Source organism: Macrobrachium rosenbergii, chromosome 51 (genome assembly GCF_040412425.1).
Source record: "Macrobrachium rosenbergii isolate ZJJX-2024 chromosome 51, ASM4041242v1, whole genome shotgun sequence".
Taxonomy (NCBI): Eukaryota; Metazoa; Arthropoda; class Malacostraca; order Decapoda; family Palaemonidae; genus Macrobrachium; species Macrobrachium rosenbergii.
In genome coordinates this window covers 70,865,861-70,883,711 of record NC_089791.1, presented here as the reverse complement: position 1 = coordinate 70,883,711, position 17,851 = coordinate 70,865,861, and the positions used below count along the sequence as shown (strand labels likewise).

The 17,851-nt window shown below is 40.9% G+C and overlaps 1 protein-coding gene across 1 annotated transcript in view; it reads right to left on the bottom strand.

The window, feature by feature from the left end:
• Window positions 1-5,576: 5,576 nt before the first annotated feature.
• The window catches only part of ND-SGDH (NADH dehydrogenase (ubiquinone) SGDH subunit), a 94,822-nt gene continuing 82,547 nt past the window's right edge, over window positions 5,577-17,851 (bottom strand). Inside the window, exons 2-4 of the mRNA XM_067095695.1 lie at window positions 16,040-16,254; window positions 6,373-6,479; window positions 5,577-5,955 (exon numbers count right to left, since the gene is read on the bottom strand). Of these exons, the coding sequence (XP_066951796.1) occupies window positions 5,817-5,955; window positions 6,373-6,479; window positions 16,040-16,254 (461 nt within the window). The 3' untranslated portion in view covers window positions 5,577-5,816. The remainder of the gene's footprint in view (window positions 5,956-6,372; window positions 6,480-16,039; window positions 16,255-17,851) is intronic.

Sequence of the window (17,851 nt, the reverse complement as noted above, 5' to 3'; positions counted from 1 at the left end):
TTCATGTGTGCTCAAATCACTGGTTTCTTTTTTTATATTTGTTAAACCATCCTTTGTTATGTTTTTGTTATTATTGCACAATGCAATGAAACAGTCGTTAAATCCACATTTGTTATCATGTATATTTCTTGTTCCATTTGTTCTTGTACCAATTACTGAAGATGGTGTAATCCCTTCTCCCTTGCCCTAATAATTTTTATCTATGGTAAGGATCAGTTCCTTGTTGGACTGGTCGGTACCGTTCTCGGATAGCACTCTGCAGGGCCCGAGTTCGAATCTTCAGCTGGCCAATGAAGAATTAGAGGAATTTATTTCTGGTGATAGAAATTAATTTCTCGCTATAATGTGGTTCGGATTCCACAATAAGCTGTAGGTCCCGTTGCTAGGTAACCAATTGGTTCTTAGCCACGTAAAATAAGTCTAATCCTTCGGGCCAGCCCTAGGAGAGCTGTTAATCAGCTCAGTGGTCTGGTTAAACTACGGTATACTTATTCATTATGATATGGATCTACTATACTTCGGTGTTTTGGATATCTGCTTCCATAGGTTTTACTACAATTTTAGGAGACAAAGGTATAATCTTAGCTTGCTTTTGTTTTTGTTCTTTCTTCATATCCTTTGTCTTTAGTTTAACCAATGTTTCTCTAATAATAGTTGGTTTCTTTGTTTTGGGTGGTGTTTTCGCCCAAGGTCTCTTTTTACCTTTATTTTCTAGTCCATCACAACTTTCCTCTGCTACTTCTGTGGTAGTATCTTCTGGAGCTATTTACATTAATATTTCAAATGAATTTGATAAAATATTATCCATATCATTTGCACCTGTTTCTTGATTCTTTACAATTTTAGTTTTTTTCTGGAAAGTATTTATTTCTTGAAATTTAGTTTTCTGTGCTCCGTTACTTCAAGCTGTATGCATTTTTGTTTCATTATTGGTTCTTGTTATTGAAGAGTATGCATGTTTCTTAGATGGATCTTGAATTCCGCTCACTTTTAACTCTCATTTAGACTTTTATAGACATTCCAGTTCTTTCTTGTAAGATTTTCAATTCTGTATTGTACATATAGTACATACTTTCTTTGGACCTTGAGCGATGATCTTGCCCACAGTTTACACACTTTGGCATGTTTGTCAGAACCACAATAAGCACTTATAGGTTCACTGCGAGAGTTTTTCTTCATGTGTCTATATTTACTACAATTTTGACATTGTAGTGGCTTTGGACCGTAAGGTCTCGGTTCTCTATTTTGGCCAAAATTTTTATTTTTTGAGGTAGATCTTGACCTTCAAATTTTATTTTTGCAATTCTTAATATTTTATTATTTTGTTTACTTGGTATTATATATATCTCACAATCTTGGACTTTGGGATTTCTCATTTTAAGAGAGTCCAATACCATATTCTTCTTGACCGGTTCGTCAGTATTTTCAAGTAGTACAATAACACCCTGAATGCTGTTCATATTGTCATGTTTTTTTTTATAATTACATTTACATTATCAATACTTTTTATGGACAAATAGCCTTCAGATTGGTTTTTGTTGTGGTTTTCATTTGTCTGGATGACATTTCTGTTGTTGGATGTCTTTTTAATAAGTAGTTTTCCAACTTCAAGGCTGCAATTTGTTGTTCTGTTTCCATGGTTAGAAACCATGATCAACTTCCACTCCCAAAGAGGGAATCGAAACGAGTCATGGTTCGGTCAAGATTATATTTACTTTTTTTGGGTTTGCTCTGTACTGGAGCATAGGGTTCCAGTGTACACTAGGATTTTTTTAGATTTTTCTAAACAAAGGTTGTCAGAGGAGGTTCCAGCGGTCATCAACTGTGCCAAGTCGGTACCATTAAAGGGCCCAAGGGTACTTGAATCTTTATAACTACTATTCATAAAGAATAAAATATAAAAAAAAATAAACCTGAAAACCTTAAAAAGATATCATCAGCCTTTCATGGAGTTTATTCTTCCACCAAAGGCGCAAGTGAGAACCAACTCCCAAATGTCTGGCCCCTACCCTACCACAAGGGATGGCACAACATGATTAGAATGGCCCAAGTGTAAGCCAAACCCGCTTGCTAGGACCAAGAGTATTACAAGAACACAATCATCCCCACCTAATAATATTATGGGCAAACAGGACAGCATGCCGAGAGTCCTAACCCAGAACCAGAACCCCCCTGGAATTTGTGGTCCAGCCCTGCAAAATTGTTCTGCTTTTGAGCCATCAATCTGATATCTCTCGGGTCCGAACATTATTGGGCAGTTGATGATCCTACCACAGTTCCCACTACTGTATTTAACTTCGGATATAAACCCATTCCTAGCTATGTATCTTTTCCTATTTATCGGGTCCAATAAATGTTAGCAGAAGTGGAAAATTCCACAAAATTTGATCCAAAGAAATATATAATGATATATGGGACTCTTGGACTCAAACCCAAGAGCAAATTCCTGGGGTTCAAGAGCCCCCTCACCACATCAAGGTGGTCCCAAATCAAGGGGGAGATATTCCACAAAATTCCAAACCAATCTACATACCTGCCTATAGAGTGGCACATTCCCAGAAGGAGAATATTGACAGAGAGGTTAAAAAAAAATTAAAAGAGAAGTGATAGAGCCTTCCAAATCGTGGTCTTTTCCACTTTTGTTAGTTCCAAAGACAAGACAAGATTTATAAGAGTAGTGGTAGACTTTAGAAAATTAAATATGATAACAGTAACAGATGCATACCCAATGCCATCCATGAGAGATCTTACTAAGTCCACTGGATCCAAGAAATACTTTACAACAATAGAACTGCTCCAAGGATTTCTACAAATTCCTTTGGATGAAGAAAGCAAACGATTGCCTTTTTCCACCAGTAATGGCAGGTATCAGTATGTAAGAATGCCTTTTGATCTAAAGTCAAGCCCAGTGACCTTTGTGAGTGTAATGGATATGACTCTGGGTGGATTGCTAGGTAAGGTGTGCATCGTTATATACTTTAGATGATCTGATAATAACCACAGATGCAATCGAGGAACATATAAAACTGGTCAGAGAAGTCCTAAAGAAATTGAGGGGAGCAAATTTTAAGGGAAATTAAAGAAACGCACTTTACTTAGAGAGAAATTGGCTATCTGGGACATACTCCAAGTGAAAGATGTGTTGAAGTAAATGACTTAATTAAAAAATATCCTAGACCTCGATGCAGAAAGGAGGTGAAGTCATTCTTGGGTTTAGCCAGTTTTTACCGGCAATATATAAAGAATTTTGCAACTAAATCTGCTCCACTAACAGATATATTGAGAAATATGTATCATCTGAATGGAAAACTATGTAACAAGAAGTATTCAAAGAACTGAAAGAAAGACTAACCGATTCACCAGTACTTATTTTTCCAGACTTTAGTAAGGAACTCTTTCTGGCAATAGATACAAGCTCTACCGGTATAGGGGCATGCCTAATGCAAAGACACAATGATAAATACCAAGCTATAGTTTACTATTGTAAAAAACTGAAGCCCACAGAAGAAAACTACTGTGACAGACAAAGAATATGCTGATTGGTTTTGCCACAAACTAATTATAAGTACTTTATATAATAGAAACCCTGTTTTTAATATACATTTCTACCAACCTCTATTCAAGTCAGTTTCAAGTTGTTCCTACACAAATACAAACCTTCATTCTTTACATATCACAGGATTTAGCTTGAAAACACATGCTGGAACTACCACTCAAATTTACTGACAATGTAGTAAAGTACCAAAAGGCACTCAAGGAAGGAAGCCCCGCCCACCTGTCGGTCTGCACCCTACTTTGCTTCCTGCAACTGTCGAGTTCAGACATCTTTTATGACTCTGCCCAACTTTTGCTGTTAAAACTTTTGTTGTTTGAACATGAGTATTCCTCTTCCTTGTTTGAAAGTGAACTACAGTTGATTTTTTGTGTTCAACTGCCCTTCTCCTCTGTGGGACAGCAGAGGTTGAACTTTGTTAAGGAAGGAGTTTTCCGAGTACACTATATCTCCTGACTCTGTAAGCTGATCTGTGGACGTCGTCTTTTCCAGTGTGGAAGGAGAATTACAGCCTGGATGAGAGCTCATGACAATAAGGGCACTGCCTTATACTTTGCACTCAGTAGGAGCCTGTCAGCTTTCAGGTATTATATGTGGAGAGGTGATCAGTTTGATCAGTCGCAAAATGCAGAATGATGCCCACTGGTTTTGGACCAGAATGGTGGCTGCTCAATGGGTTGGATAGTGAGCCCAGCTCCCTTTGAGGCACGTAGCACTTCATCTCAGCAGGAGACAAGATAGGAGTGACTGATTCTCCTCCCCTCTTTTCTTCCTCCTTTTCTGGTAAACAGTGCGCTATTCTGTTTACAAACTGGACGGACGCGAGTGCAGGTTAGTCATCTGGCTGGGCACCAGTTTTTTAATGAAGGGATGCAAGTTGCCCTCCTCTCTTGGCAAGGGGAAAGGACAGAAAATAAAGCAGACCTGTTGATCGAATTTACCTGTTTTATTGTCTCTGTCACTTCAGTATGGGTTCTTATAGTCTGACGAAGTAATGGCATACAAACCATTTACTTAATCGTCTGGAAATCTGGCAACTGCTACATCCTATATGTGCAGTATGATCCTAAATGGACCTGGAAGGTAACATCCCAGGTTGGGCGAACCTACCAGCCAGTTCAGAGTACCAAAATTCCTCCCACAAATGGGTAAATCTCCTATGGAAAGAACGAAGGTTTGTATTTGTGTAGGAACAAATAGCAAATTTTAAAAGTAATTTGTATTTTTCCTAACATACAAACCTTTAGTTCTTTAAACTAGCACCCCACCTCAGCCACTCATCTCTTGGGTACCTGGGCTGGAAGGTAAAGTGAAGTACAGACCGACAGGCGGGCAGGGGTCCCTCTGCCTGTCGGTAGTTTACTACCCTGTTAAATAGTTTGAATGGATGCTCCAGCTTGAGTTCACAAGCTAATTCCTATGATATGTAAAGAACTTCAGGTTTGTATGTTAAGAAAAATACAAATTACTTTTAAAATCCACCATTTTTCCTCTTTTGAAAGGCACATCAAGCATGAACAATCAGTGGCATAGTTCATGCTTTACATACAGTATATAATACGATTAAAAAAATTGTGCGGTACATTTAATACATATTGTTTAATCAGTACACAATAATTTTTATTCAAAATGCCATAATAAAATATTTCACATCTTGGCACAATGAACTTTACACATTGGCAGGCAGCCAACAAGTGAAGTGAAAAAGTCCTGAGGTTGGTTATCTAGGATTCAACAGTTCCGGTACAATAAGGTGTTCATCTTTCTCTCTTTACAACCAGTTTGTAATTTCAATCTATACAATCATATCAAATGACTCTGCATGTTTTAAGCTGTAGTAATTACATGCATTATCCTTTATCTGGTTACGTTTAATCAGGTGATGTGTATAAGCTGAAGTATGCTGGTTGTTAATTCATTTTATCCGTAAATTATTTTGCAGGAATCTCTCTCTTTAAAATTATACTGTATAATGAGGCTTTTGTAATAATTTTTGTTATTTCACTGAGGTAACAAAAATTCATTTAAGAAAATTACATTTTATTTACAATTAATTAAATAGAAAGAATCCCTTGATTCTCTTTCATAATAGAAACAGCAAAATCCCTTTCATAATAGAAACAGCAAATCCACTTCCAATATCCAAATCTTTTCCCAGTAATCTGAACTGATTATTTGCTCCTGGTGATCTGAGTAATGCTGTGAGCACAGAATATTACTTACACTAAATCTGGGACATTGGCTAAAAAGACAATTGCATGATTTAAAATCCTCTAGATTCTCTGTTCTTTTCAAATTCTTCCCTCACCCATTTGTGATACTTGGTAAGAACAGGCTGATAGTGGTAAGACTGGCTATCTCCTCGTTCAGCCATTACTGCTTCAACCTTCTTCTCCAGGAGCCTGTAATAATAGTCTCATTCAATATGTAACATTCAATATGTAACATGCATTTTCTTAGAAGACCTAATGTTACTAATAACTGGGAACTGCGGATTCACTTGAGTAACTTCCCATTATCATCAGTTACAATGATTACAGGTTTACTGTTCAATAGATATACTCAATTTACCAATAAAAAATTACTTCTGCTAAGTCAACATCTGAGGTCAAGAAGAGGGTACTGTATGTTAAAATCCTTACACAATTCTGGATAACACAGTTACAAAATGAGGATAGGAGACTGCTAAACCTAAGAGCACTAACTGTGACAATAGTGTGTCTGATAGTCAACAACAATCCTATTATAATTACTACTATAATACCTAAGCAGGAATATCACATCTGCATAAAAAAAAAACAGTAACCTTTACAACTAACCTCATCTGCTTTTTTTCATTCTCTTCAAACATGAAGTGAAGATACTTTTCATAATCTTGCTGATAGCTGGTGTAAACATATCTAGCTAGGAATCTGGTGATGGGATGCTGAAAAAAAATAATTAGGTAATAAGTACCTCAATACAATATTCAATAAAATGATATTTTTATAATAAAATAAAGTTTGTTCATACTTACCTGGCAGATATATATATAGCTGTATTCTCCCGAAGGTCCGACAGAATTTCAAATTTGTCATCTGACTTGTTCAGTGGCCGGTCAGTTGGTTAGTACACATTCCCGCTTGCCCAGATTAATGCAAACATCAGGAACCATTCCCATTTTCTATTCAGATTTTCTAACGCCACTGTCTCCTGAGGGGAGGAGGGAGGGCAATATGAATATATATATCTGGCTAGGTAAGTATGAACAAACTTTATTTTATTATAAAAATATCATTTTGTTCATGAGACTTACCTGCCAGATATATATATAGCTGAATACCACCTTTGGAGGGGGGTAGAGACAGCTAAGAATAATGGAAACAATTTTAGAGATAAAATATTTTGGTTCCTTACCTGATAGCATAGCTGACTGAGTGGTTACTGTCACCCTAGCCTGCTTCTGCTTTACTAGAGACCCCAGCAAGGTAGTGACCTATAAAGCTGGCGACTGCTAGATGATCTGTCAACGGGGGCGTGACCACAATGTGACTAGACCATAGATCATAATACCAGGACAAACGAGTATACCAACCACCTAACCAGCACTTTAAGATTTATGAAAAGATTGGGAAGACTGACTCCATCAATCGACCCACCAACCATAAAAAACACAACAAAACACAATTAAAAACCCCTCCTAAACAGGATTAAAGGATAGGAGCAGAGCTACCCCCTGACCCCAAGGTTGTAGCAGCAGCAACGTATGGTCCCAGAGAAAAGCAATTTTCGTATGCTACCTTGACATCTCTTAAGTAGTGTGAGGCAAACACCGATTCACTTCTCCAAAAAGTGGCACTGATAATATCACTGAGCGCCATATTTCTCTGGAAAGCCATGGAGGTAGCGACTGCCCTAACTTCATGGGCGTTGACTCTCAACAACTTAAAGTTGGAGTCGTTGCAACAAGAATGTGCCTCCTTAATGACATTCCTAATGAAGAATGCTAACGCTAAGTTTCTTATGACATGGGATTAACAGGATGTTTCACCTGCCACCATAAATTGTCCGAGGGACCTCGCAGGTCCTGAGTCCTTCTAAGGTAATACCTTAGAGCTCTAACAGGGAAAAGAACTCTCTCAGGATTCTGTCCAGCAAGGTCAGTCAAACCTTTAATTTCAAAAGATCTAGGCCAAGGATTAGAAGGCCTTTCATTCTTAGCCAAGAATATAGGGGACAACGAGCAGACAGCATTGTGTCCCTTGAAGCCCACATGACGGCTGAAAGCCTGAACTCACTCACTCTCTTTCGCCGTCCTGGAGCAATGAGGAAGACCGTCTTTCTAGTAACATCCCTTAGAGATGCTGAATGAAGAGGCTCAAAAGGACTGGACATTAAAAACTTGAGGACAACATCCAAATTCCAAGTAGGGGGAATAGGCCGGGGAACCTTGGACGTTTCAAAAGATCTCAAGAGATCGTGGAGGTCCTTATTATTAGACAAATCCAGTCCTCTGTGGCGGAAAACAGAGGAAAGCATGCTCCGATACCCTTTGATAGTTGGGACTGCCAACTTGAGCTTTTCTCTCAAAAAGAGAAGGAAATCAGCTATTTGGCTCAAAGAGGTCGAGGAAGAGGAAACTCCCTTCTTTCTGCACCAACCTCTGAAGGTTGCCCACTTCGCTTGATACACTTTGATAGAGGAAGCTCTTCTGGCTCTAGCGATGGCCCGTGCCACTCGGCCAGAAAACCCCTCGCTCTGACCAATTTCTGATAGTCTGAATGCAGTCAGGTTCAGAGCGGGGAGGTTTTGATGGTATCTCGCCAAGTGGGGTTGTTTGAGCAGATCTGCTCTCATAGGTAGTGACCTGGGAACGTCCACTAACCAGAAGAGAATCTCTGAGAACCATTGGTTCTGAAGGCCAAAACGGGCGATGAGCGTCATCCTTGTTCCTTGAGAGGCCGAGAACTTCATGAAGCACTTCTCCCAGAATTTTGAACGGAGGAAAGGCATAAACGTCCAGACCCGTCCAATCCCAGAGAAGAGCATCTATCGCCACTGCGCCTGGGTCTAGAACAGGGAGCAGTAGATGGGAAGCCTCGCCGTTCTTGAGGTCGCGAAGAGATCCACGAGAGGGCGACCCCAAAGATTCCAGAGGTCTCGGCAAACCTCCTGATGAAGAGTCCACTCCGTCGGAAGAAGTTGGTGGCGCCGACTGAGCAGGTCCGCTCGAACATTCTCTACCCCTGCAACAAATCTTGTGAGGATTGTAATGTTGCTGAGCTTGAGCCCAGAGGAGAATTACTCTCAAGGCTGAACAGGGAACGGAAGTGTGTTCCGCCCTGTTTTTTTGAGGCACGCCAATGCAGTAGTGTTGTCCGAGTTCACTTGAACAACGTGATTGGCAACTTGAGACTCGAAGACTTGGAGGGCTAGGAAGATTGCTGCCAACTCTTTGATGTTGATGTGCCAGGAAATCTGTTGCCCTTTCCAGGTTCCTGACACTTCCTTTCCCCCCAGTGTTGCTCCCCAACCCGCCAATGATGCGTCGGAAAACAACACTAGGTCGGGGCTCAGAAGCTTGAGAGAGATCCCTTTTCCCAACTTCACAGGATCGAGCCACCACTTGAGGGAGTCTTTTATGGAAGGAAGGATCCTTAATTCTTCTTCCAAGTCTTCCTTGTTCTTCCAGTTCTCCAGCAGAAAGAACTGAAGAGGTCTGAGATGTAGCCTTCCTAGAGAAACAAACTTCTCCAGCGAGGAAATGGTCCCCAGCAGACTCATCCATTCCCTCACCAAGCATGTTTCCTTCTCCAAGAAGACCGCGACTTTTTCGCAACAATGAACTTGCCTTTCTAGCGACGGAGACGCTAGAAAAGCCGCTGAATTCATCTGAATCCCCAGATAAACGATGGACTGGGAGGGGATCAGATGCGATTTCTCTACGTTGATCAGAAGTCCCAGGGACTTCACGAGATCCAGAGTAAAATGAAGGTCCTCCAGACACCTTCGTGCGTCGAAGAAGCACGGATCAACCAATCGTCCAGGTAGAGAGAGATCCTGACTCGAGAGGTGCAACCACATCGCTATATTCTTCATGAGAAGAGTAAACACCCTCGGGCTGTGCAGAGTCCAAAGCAGAGAGCCCTGAATTGGTAAGTCTTGCCCCCAAGACAAAGCGGAGATACTTCATCGAGCGGATGAATCGGGACGTGGAAGTACGCATCTTGAAGGTCTAAAGACACCATCCAATCCCCGGGACGAAGAGCTCCTAAAATTGATTGAGACGTTTCCATCTTGAACTTGTCCTTCTGGACAAAGTCGTTCAGCCTGCTGACGTCCAAGACAGGTCTCCAACCTTCTGGATGTTTCGAACCAGAAACAGTCTGTTGTAAAATCCCGGGATTTTGTGTCTAAGACTGGCTCCACTGCTCTCTTCTCGAGCATTTGTTCGAGAAGGTCGAACAGTATCTTCTGCTTGGCAGGGTGGTACTTGGGAGATAAATCTCTGGGGTCGAAGACAAAGGGACGGAAGAGTCAGGAAAGGAATTAGGTAGCCTCTCTCTACTACTTGGAGGGACCAAGAGTCTGCCCCTCTCTCTCCAGGCTTGAGCAAAATGAAGAAGCCTGGCTCCTACTGGCATCTGGAGGAGAACGAGTCACTTGCCCCCCTCTTGGGGACGACCTTGCCTCTATGGAAACCTCTGCCTCGAGGTGCGGGTTTAGAAAAACTTCCTGTGGAAGATCCTCCACGAAAGGGCTGCTTCTTCTTAGCTTGCTGAGGCAAAGAAGACGCTTTCCTTGTCAAGGCGCTGAGGGACGCTTAGAGGACCTGGAAAGGAGGTCTTGAGTGGCCTTCTCCTGAAGGCTGGAAGCGATATCCTTAACCAAGGTCTGGGGGAAGAGATGGCTAGAAAAGGCGCAATGAAAGCTCTCCTTCTGAGATGGAGAAACAGACTTCGCCAAAAAGGAGCAGAACAATGCTCTCTTCTTTAAAAGAGCTGACGAAAAACTGCGAAGTCAGATCTTCAGAGCCATCTCTGACGGCCTTGTCCATGCACCGCAGTATGCTGGACAGCTCCCCCAGACTAATAGAACTAGGGCTATTAGCCTTAGTGTGCAGAACGCCCAGACACCAATCCAAAAAGTTAAAGACTTCCACCGTCTTGAAAAGTCCTTTGAGGTGGTGGTCCATTTCAGTGAGAGTCCAGAAACCTTAGAAGAGGACAAGTGGGATCTCCTAGAGGCGTCCACAAGACTAGCAAAGTCCCCTTTAGAAGTAGAGGGAACTGTCAAACCCATATCTTCCCCTGTGTCGCATCAAATTCGGATTTACCCAACAACCGAGAAGGAGGCAAAGCAAAAGAAGTCTTCCCTTGATTCTTTCTAGTCGACATCCAGTCTTGAACTTTCTTAAAAGCTCTCTTGGTAGAGAAGGATTTCTTCATTTTAAGAAAGCCAGGAGATTTCCTCGCCTGAGACGAAGCCAACTGCGACGGGGGGGAGCGAGGAGCTGAAGCTTGAAAGGTTTCAGGAAATAAATCCTTAAACAGACAAGTCAGGGTCTGATAATCGGAAGAAGCAGAAGGAACAAGTTTCTCTTCGTCCGAGGGTTCTGACGGAAGAGGTTCTTCTTCCTCAACTGGAGGGTCAGGAGAGCAAGGAGGAAGGAGTCCGGAATCGCCGATACGCCAGCGGGACCTAACGTGCTTGGAGGTAGTGGCTACATCCTGAATAGCCTGAACAGAAGAAACGGGAAGTTGATCATCAAGAAAAACTGCAGGCGTGGAAGCAACATCCGCAGGATGAGAAGAGAGAACACGAGGAGAGCGAGGAGCGTCCTGGCGGGAAGCGCGCGCAGCTCCGTGAACTGGCACGGAAGGAGCTTCACGATGGAGAGCGCGAGAAGCGTCCTGGGTGGAAGCGCGCCGAGACACAGGGTGAGGCGCGCGAGAAGCGTGAGGAGCGCGCGAAGCGCTAGAAACTCGAACCTGGCGCGCATCGGGAGAGACGTCAAAATCTTCAAAGAGAGAAGGAATTTCTTTAAAACCTTCCTTAGGCGCAAGACGAGAAGCTTCAGGAGAAGCAGCAGACGAAGACGACGAAGAAGAGAGTGGGAAGGCCTAGACTTCTTCACAGGCAGATGCAAATCTTTACGACGCTAGCCTGGCCTTTCTACGATCCATAAGAGAATCCAGCTGCTGTTGCATGCCTAACAAAATCTGGCAAGTAGGGGACACAGCTCTCTTAGAAGACGGACTGAATTTGCGAGAAGGCGAGCGGTGAGAAGTCTTCTTCTTTCCCAATGGGGAAAGCTCTCCCGTCTTAGCGCGAGCAGCGTCAACCTCCGTAGAACGAAACTTCTTCCGTTGAGGGACTTCCTCGAAACTTTCAGGTGACGAGCGTAAAACGTCTAGAGGAAGAGGACGTGAAGCGTCCTCTCCTCTCAGGCTTCTCTTGAGGGGTCGAGAGTCCAACCGAGCGCTCAACCCCGACAAGGGGAGGACATGTCGGAGGACGAAGCATTCCTTATGGATGCGTGCCGAGCACGATCCCTGGCAGCCTGGGTGGAGTCAACAGGACCTGCCGAAGGGACGCCAGATCGGAGGGGAGTCCCCGTCCCCTTCATGCGACTTTCACATGCCCTCCCCGGGTCTTGGGAGTTCGGCAGAGGTCCAGGCCTAGAAGCATTATAGGGTCGATCTGACGCCCCTCCACAACACTAGGGGGATTAACACACACTACACTTTGCGCTTGCAGGGCATTCACTTTATTTTCAAGAGCGCGAATAGACTCAAGAACGAGAGTCAGAGCATTACTTTCTGCAACAACCTCAGGGCCCGAAGGCAACACTAAAGGGTTAGGACTACAAGCTACAGGGTTACTAACGTGAGAAATCCCTGACCGACCAACTCCACAGAAACACTCCTGGAGGAAGACCTCCTCACCCTATCACGCTCAATTTACGCATATAGGATTCGTCATACTTCTTCCATTCTCCCTCAGATAATCCCTCACATTCATTACAACGATTGTCCACAGAACATTCCATACCTCTACATTTCATACATAAAGTGTGAGGGTCTACCGAAGCCTTCGATAGCCTCACCTTACAACCACCCAAGCTACAAACACGATAGCTAGAGGAAGACATTATATAAAGAAAAGTCAAAGGCAAAATTCAAAAAAAGGTCCAGAAAAGCGTATGCCAAGCCACAGATCCAAGTCGATACCAAAAACAACCAAAATACTCAAGTGACAAAATATTGAAATCCAAAAGCAGAGGAACTGACAACAGGTGTTGACAGTCCGGCGACAGAGAAAATCTGAATAGAAAATGGGAATGGTTCCTGATGCCGCGCCTCCAGCGGGAATGTGTACTAACCACCTGACCGGCCACTCGCGTGTGCCGCGAAATTTGAAATTCTGTCGGACCTTCGGAGAATACAGCTATATATATATCTGGCAGGTAAGTCTCATGAACAAAATAATAATTCATGATTCTCCAAATATAATTCTCTTATTTTACTTATGCAATATCATCAGTATTGTGCACAAGAATTTATAGGTGTCATCTGACTTGTTCATGGATTTGGGTTTCAGAGGGGCCCTCTTACCCAGATTAATGCAAACCAGAGCCTTTTATCACAATCCAGCCTCAGCCACCCACTTCGTCCCTGTGGCTGAAGGAAAAATGTAGCTACAGAAGTGGCTAGTGGCAGGTGAGTGAGGGATATTCCCCTATTTATCCATCATAAAACATCACTTAATGAACTTGCTACCAAGTCAATGACCGTTCTACCTGGCACCAAATATATTCTTATATAAAAGGCTTTGGATTGTATACTTTGGAAATAAAATATCATCAGCACTGTCACTTGCAAAGCAACAAAATCTAGCTGCAAGAGAAGTTGTCATACTCATGTAGGCAAATTACCTTCTGATCTTTTGGTATTTTTTTGGTATAGGAAGCCATTGATAAAATATAAAATTTCCAATAAAGTTTTTTAGGCAAATGAAACAGAATATGTACTGAAGGCAGCTTAGACAAAGAAGTAACTGGACCTGATTTTATATAAAACAAGTAACAAGTCTTACTTAAACATCGTCAAATACAAATTACATTAGAGTGAAAATTATGAAATCCATATTAAACACATATGAAGCACTATCTGAAGAATCTAATTTATATGAATCAATAGACAAAGGTGAGACAATTAATCCTCAGTATTACTAGCACAAAATACTCTCCAAGTCAAAATACCATCAACACTAAAAAGAATTTTTCACCTGAAATTGCCTCATCTAAAAAAAAATTCTATAAACTCAACAGACTACAGTATTATTCCTGATTTTTGCTCCAAAGATTATAAAAATATCAAATACTTAAAAGTAATTTGTATTTTTCCTAAGTATAGACACTATAGACTTTTATACAAGCATATCTTTGGTGCCAGATAGAATGGTCACTGATTTGTTAACAAGTTCATTAAGTGATGTTATGAGGGATGAGTGAGGAATACCCCTCGCTCACCTGCCACTAGCCACTTCTGTAGTTACATTTTTCGTTCAGCCTCAAGGAAAAAGTGGGTGGCTGAGGTTGCATTATTATAAAAGGCTCTGGTTTGCACTGCTAGGAAAAATACAAGTTACATTAAAAAACAGGTTTTGATGTAGGAAAAACTGATTTTTGGTAGTCGCTGTTGAGTTCTCAAGGTGTTACCCTCCATGGTGTGCCAGCGCTCCATGGTAACTAGACAAATACGTCAAAGAAATATCTTTAGCCTGGTCTTGTAGCTGGGTACTGTGTCGTAATGAAAACACCATGACACTTTTATTATTATTATTAAAAAAGTTTAACCAGACCACTCAGCTGACTATCAGCTCTCATAGGGGTGGCCCGGAGGATTTGGATGAAATGACAGGTCTAGGCTAGAAGCCTAGCACTGGGACCAAATAGGTCACTCGGTAGTGATGAATGAATGAAAATGAAATTTAAAGCTGCACAAAGGCATACACTCTCATACTGGAACACTCACACAATAAATACATTTATACTAATGTTTCCATATGGAGTACAGTACACTCATTGAAAAGGTATATTAAAATTCAAAATAAATTAAGTAAAATTTTAAAATTCATTAGACGTCTAAGGGTATTCGTACTTTAAAATTCATTAGACGTCTAAGGGTATTCGTATTTCTATTATTTACTTTTTATATTTTATCAACTAAATCACAGCTCCTCATGCATATTAAAATGGGTATTAGTGAAAATATTGAAGATTCCGACAAAATTTCCCCCATTATTTCCAAAGGTTGATACTCGCTGTTGATTATATTTTGGACAGTCACGTAACACGTTTGACTGTTATCAACACTTTGCATTCTGGGCATTCGGGAGGAGGGCCATGTGGACTGTCCATCAAGTGTCCATGTGTCAAACGAGTGTGACCTATTCGCAGACGTGTCAGAATTACTTGTGTGTGTCTCTCTCTCTGACATGATGTGCTCCATTTTCCAACACTGGTTTTTATGTTTCAATTTATTATTTATAGGTTCCTTGTTCCACATATTTTGCCATTTATTTACAATGATCATTTTTATCTCTTATGCAATCACTAACTGGGATTTTTACATTTGCTCTTGCCATGCAGACTGCTTGTTTAACTACTTTATCGGCTTCTTCATTTCCCTTAATCCCTACATGGGCAGGAATCCAACATATTTCAATATTTTTTCCATTATTATACAATTTGTGAAGTTCATATCTAATTTCCTATACAATATCATTTTTTGAGTAGTAACCTTGAACTGCTTCTATAGCACTTCTTGAGTCACTAAAAGTCACTGAGGACATGGCTTCACACAAAAAATTTCCCCTTGCTCGACCACGTCAGGTAATCTAGTTTTATGAGTGGGGTGGCATGCCATCACACAATGCTGAGTGGTTGACAAGGCTACCAAAGCTCTTACTATTGGCTTTGAAAATGAACTTCCATCCCAGCAATGGTATACAGTACTGATACTGTAATCAAGAAAGATAATAAAAAGTTAGATAGGTTGGATAGTGCGGTGGGAAAAAGCCAACAAAATTTGAGAGGTTGAAGTAATAATGGAAAAGAAAGTAAGTATGGAGATTTCCCAAGTTCAAGAGCCTTTTTGCCTGTCATAAAGCTCCAACATCAACTAAGACATTCCATGCTGAGCCCATGTGACTTAAACAAGGAATTCTATACCTGAAATGGTTCACAATGGAAGGACTTTATTTGCAAATAAGCTTTTCTTTCATGTTTTCAAGCATATTAGGACTACTATAAAGTGGGGTGCTTTAACTGAACTTCACTGTAAAAAAAAAATTGTAATTTGTGGAGAGATTAAATTTAAATTTAAAAAAACTGCATACACTTGATGAAAAGAGTGAATATACCTATACAATTTTTGGTACTGTACAGTATATGCAAAAACAAAGCAAACATCAACACAAGGCAAATACTTTCATACTTACAGAATAGTATTCCCAGTGCTTTGGTGTGTAATCCTCTGGAATAGGTGCAAGCTGAGCAGGGCCAACAAAAATATTAGTGGCTAAAACCAGAGTGCCAAGTGGTATTACCCCTAACATGACATAAAAATGAAACATATCCTTAAACTTGTGCCATTGCCAACGAGAAGGCGTGATGTACATTTTTCTAGGGCCATGACTTCCCATTTCACGTTGAACTGCAAAGAAATTTTCTTTTAAATTCAAAAGGAAGGTTTTGACAAGACTGATCATGACACAAAAAAATCTTTGATTTTGAGATTGTGTAAACATAATTACATAAAATATATTTGAAATGGTAATTCCGATCAATGACTTCTCTTCCTATCACAAATATGGCAATATTTCAAGGTAGACCGCATTTTCCTAGATATACAACCTGAAGTGTTTTACACAGATATACCTTCACCATGAGTTGGTGTGGTCACTGAAGCTTAGTAATAAGGTACACCATAAACTAGAGGCCGGTAAGTGAGGAGGTGGGGATATCACCACTTACATGACTTGAAAACCATAATTTTTTACTTTGGCAAACATGGATAAATGCAAGAATGGTTAGAGATAGGATTATGATGAAAGAATCCAGGTTTGTATATCTAGGAAAAATGGGAATCTTTATAATAAACATAATTTTTGAGTAAAAAATCTTATATTTTTCCTTTTATATAGGCATATCTTTATGTGCAAGATGGAACCTATTAAAAACCTGGTAACAAGGTGGTTAAGCAAGTGGGGATGGGGGTGAGTAGGGGAGTATTCCTCTCTCACCAACTATCACTGTCACTTTTCCTTCAGCCACAAGGACTGCGCAGGGCAGCAGAAGTGGAATTATTTACCACTGATTTTCAAAATTGGTTACTTGTTCCCACGGGAATACAAAACGTCACCTTTTATAAAGGAGACTTACTCTTAGGTGGGAAGTCAGTCCCCTTCAACTGACTGGAGTTGAGAACCACCACAGAAATGCCATGAACCTGGTTGCCTTGCAAGAAGGGAAGTGAGATTGATTTATGTCTATTAAACTGGCATCACAACACCTATAGTACAGGATCATTTGCTTACAACATGGGAAAAAAATGCAGAAATGGTATTTTCATGATAAAAGTAAGTTTTATATATACTTACCATGTAATTACATAACTATACTTTTCTACTTGCACAGAACTTAAAAATTTGAACTTCGCAGTAGCTATTCGTTCATTAATAGTGCAGGTAACTACCCCGCCCCCTATCGGGGAACAATTAATAGAACAAAATAGAGATAGTCACTTCTTTTGTGTTTATGTCCATCAGAGGGGAGGGAGGGAGGGCTCTGATCTTGTAATACGCGACTATCTTTTGTGTTTATGTCCATCAGAGGGGAGGGAGGGAGGGCTCTGATCTTGTGAATACGCAAGTATACCTTAGTTTAACCAGACCACTGAGCTGATTAACAGCTCTCCTAGGGATGGCCCGAAGGATTAGACTTATTTTACGTGGCTAAGAACCAATTGGTTACCTAGCAACGGGACCTACAGCTTATTGTGGAATCTGAACCACGTTATACCGAGATATTAACTCTATCACCAGAAATAAATTCATCTAATTCTTCATTGGCCGGCCAGAGAATCAAACGCGGGCCTAGCAGAGTGCTACCTGAGTACGATATCGACCCGTCCAATGAGGAACTTGATCTTGTAATTACTTGATAAGTACATATGAAACTTAATTTTATCATCAAAATATCACTTTCATATACATTATGTAACTTACCAAGTAATTACATAGCTGAATCCT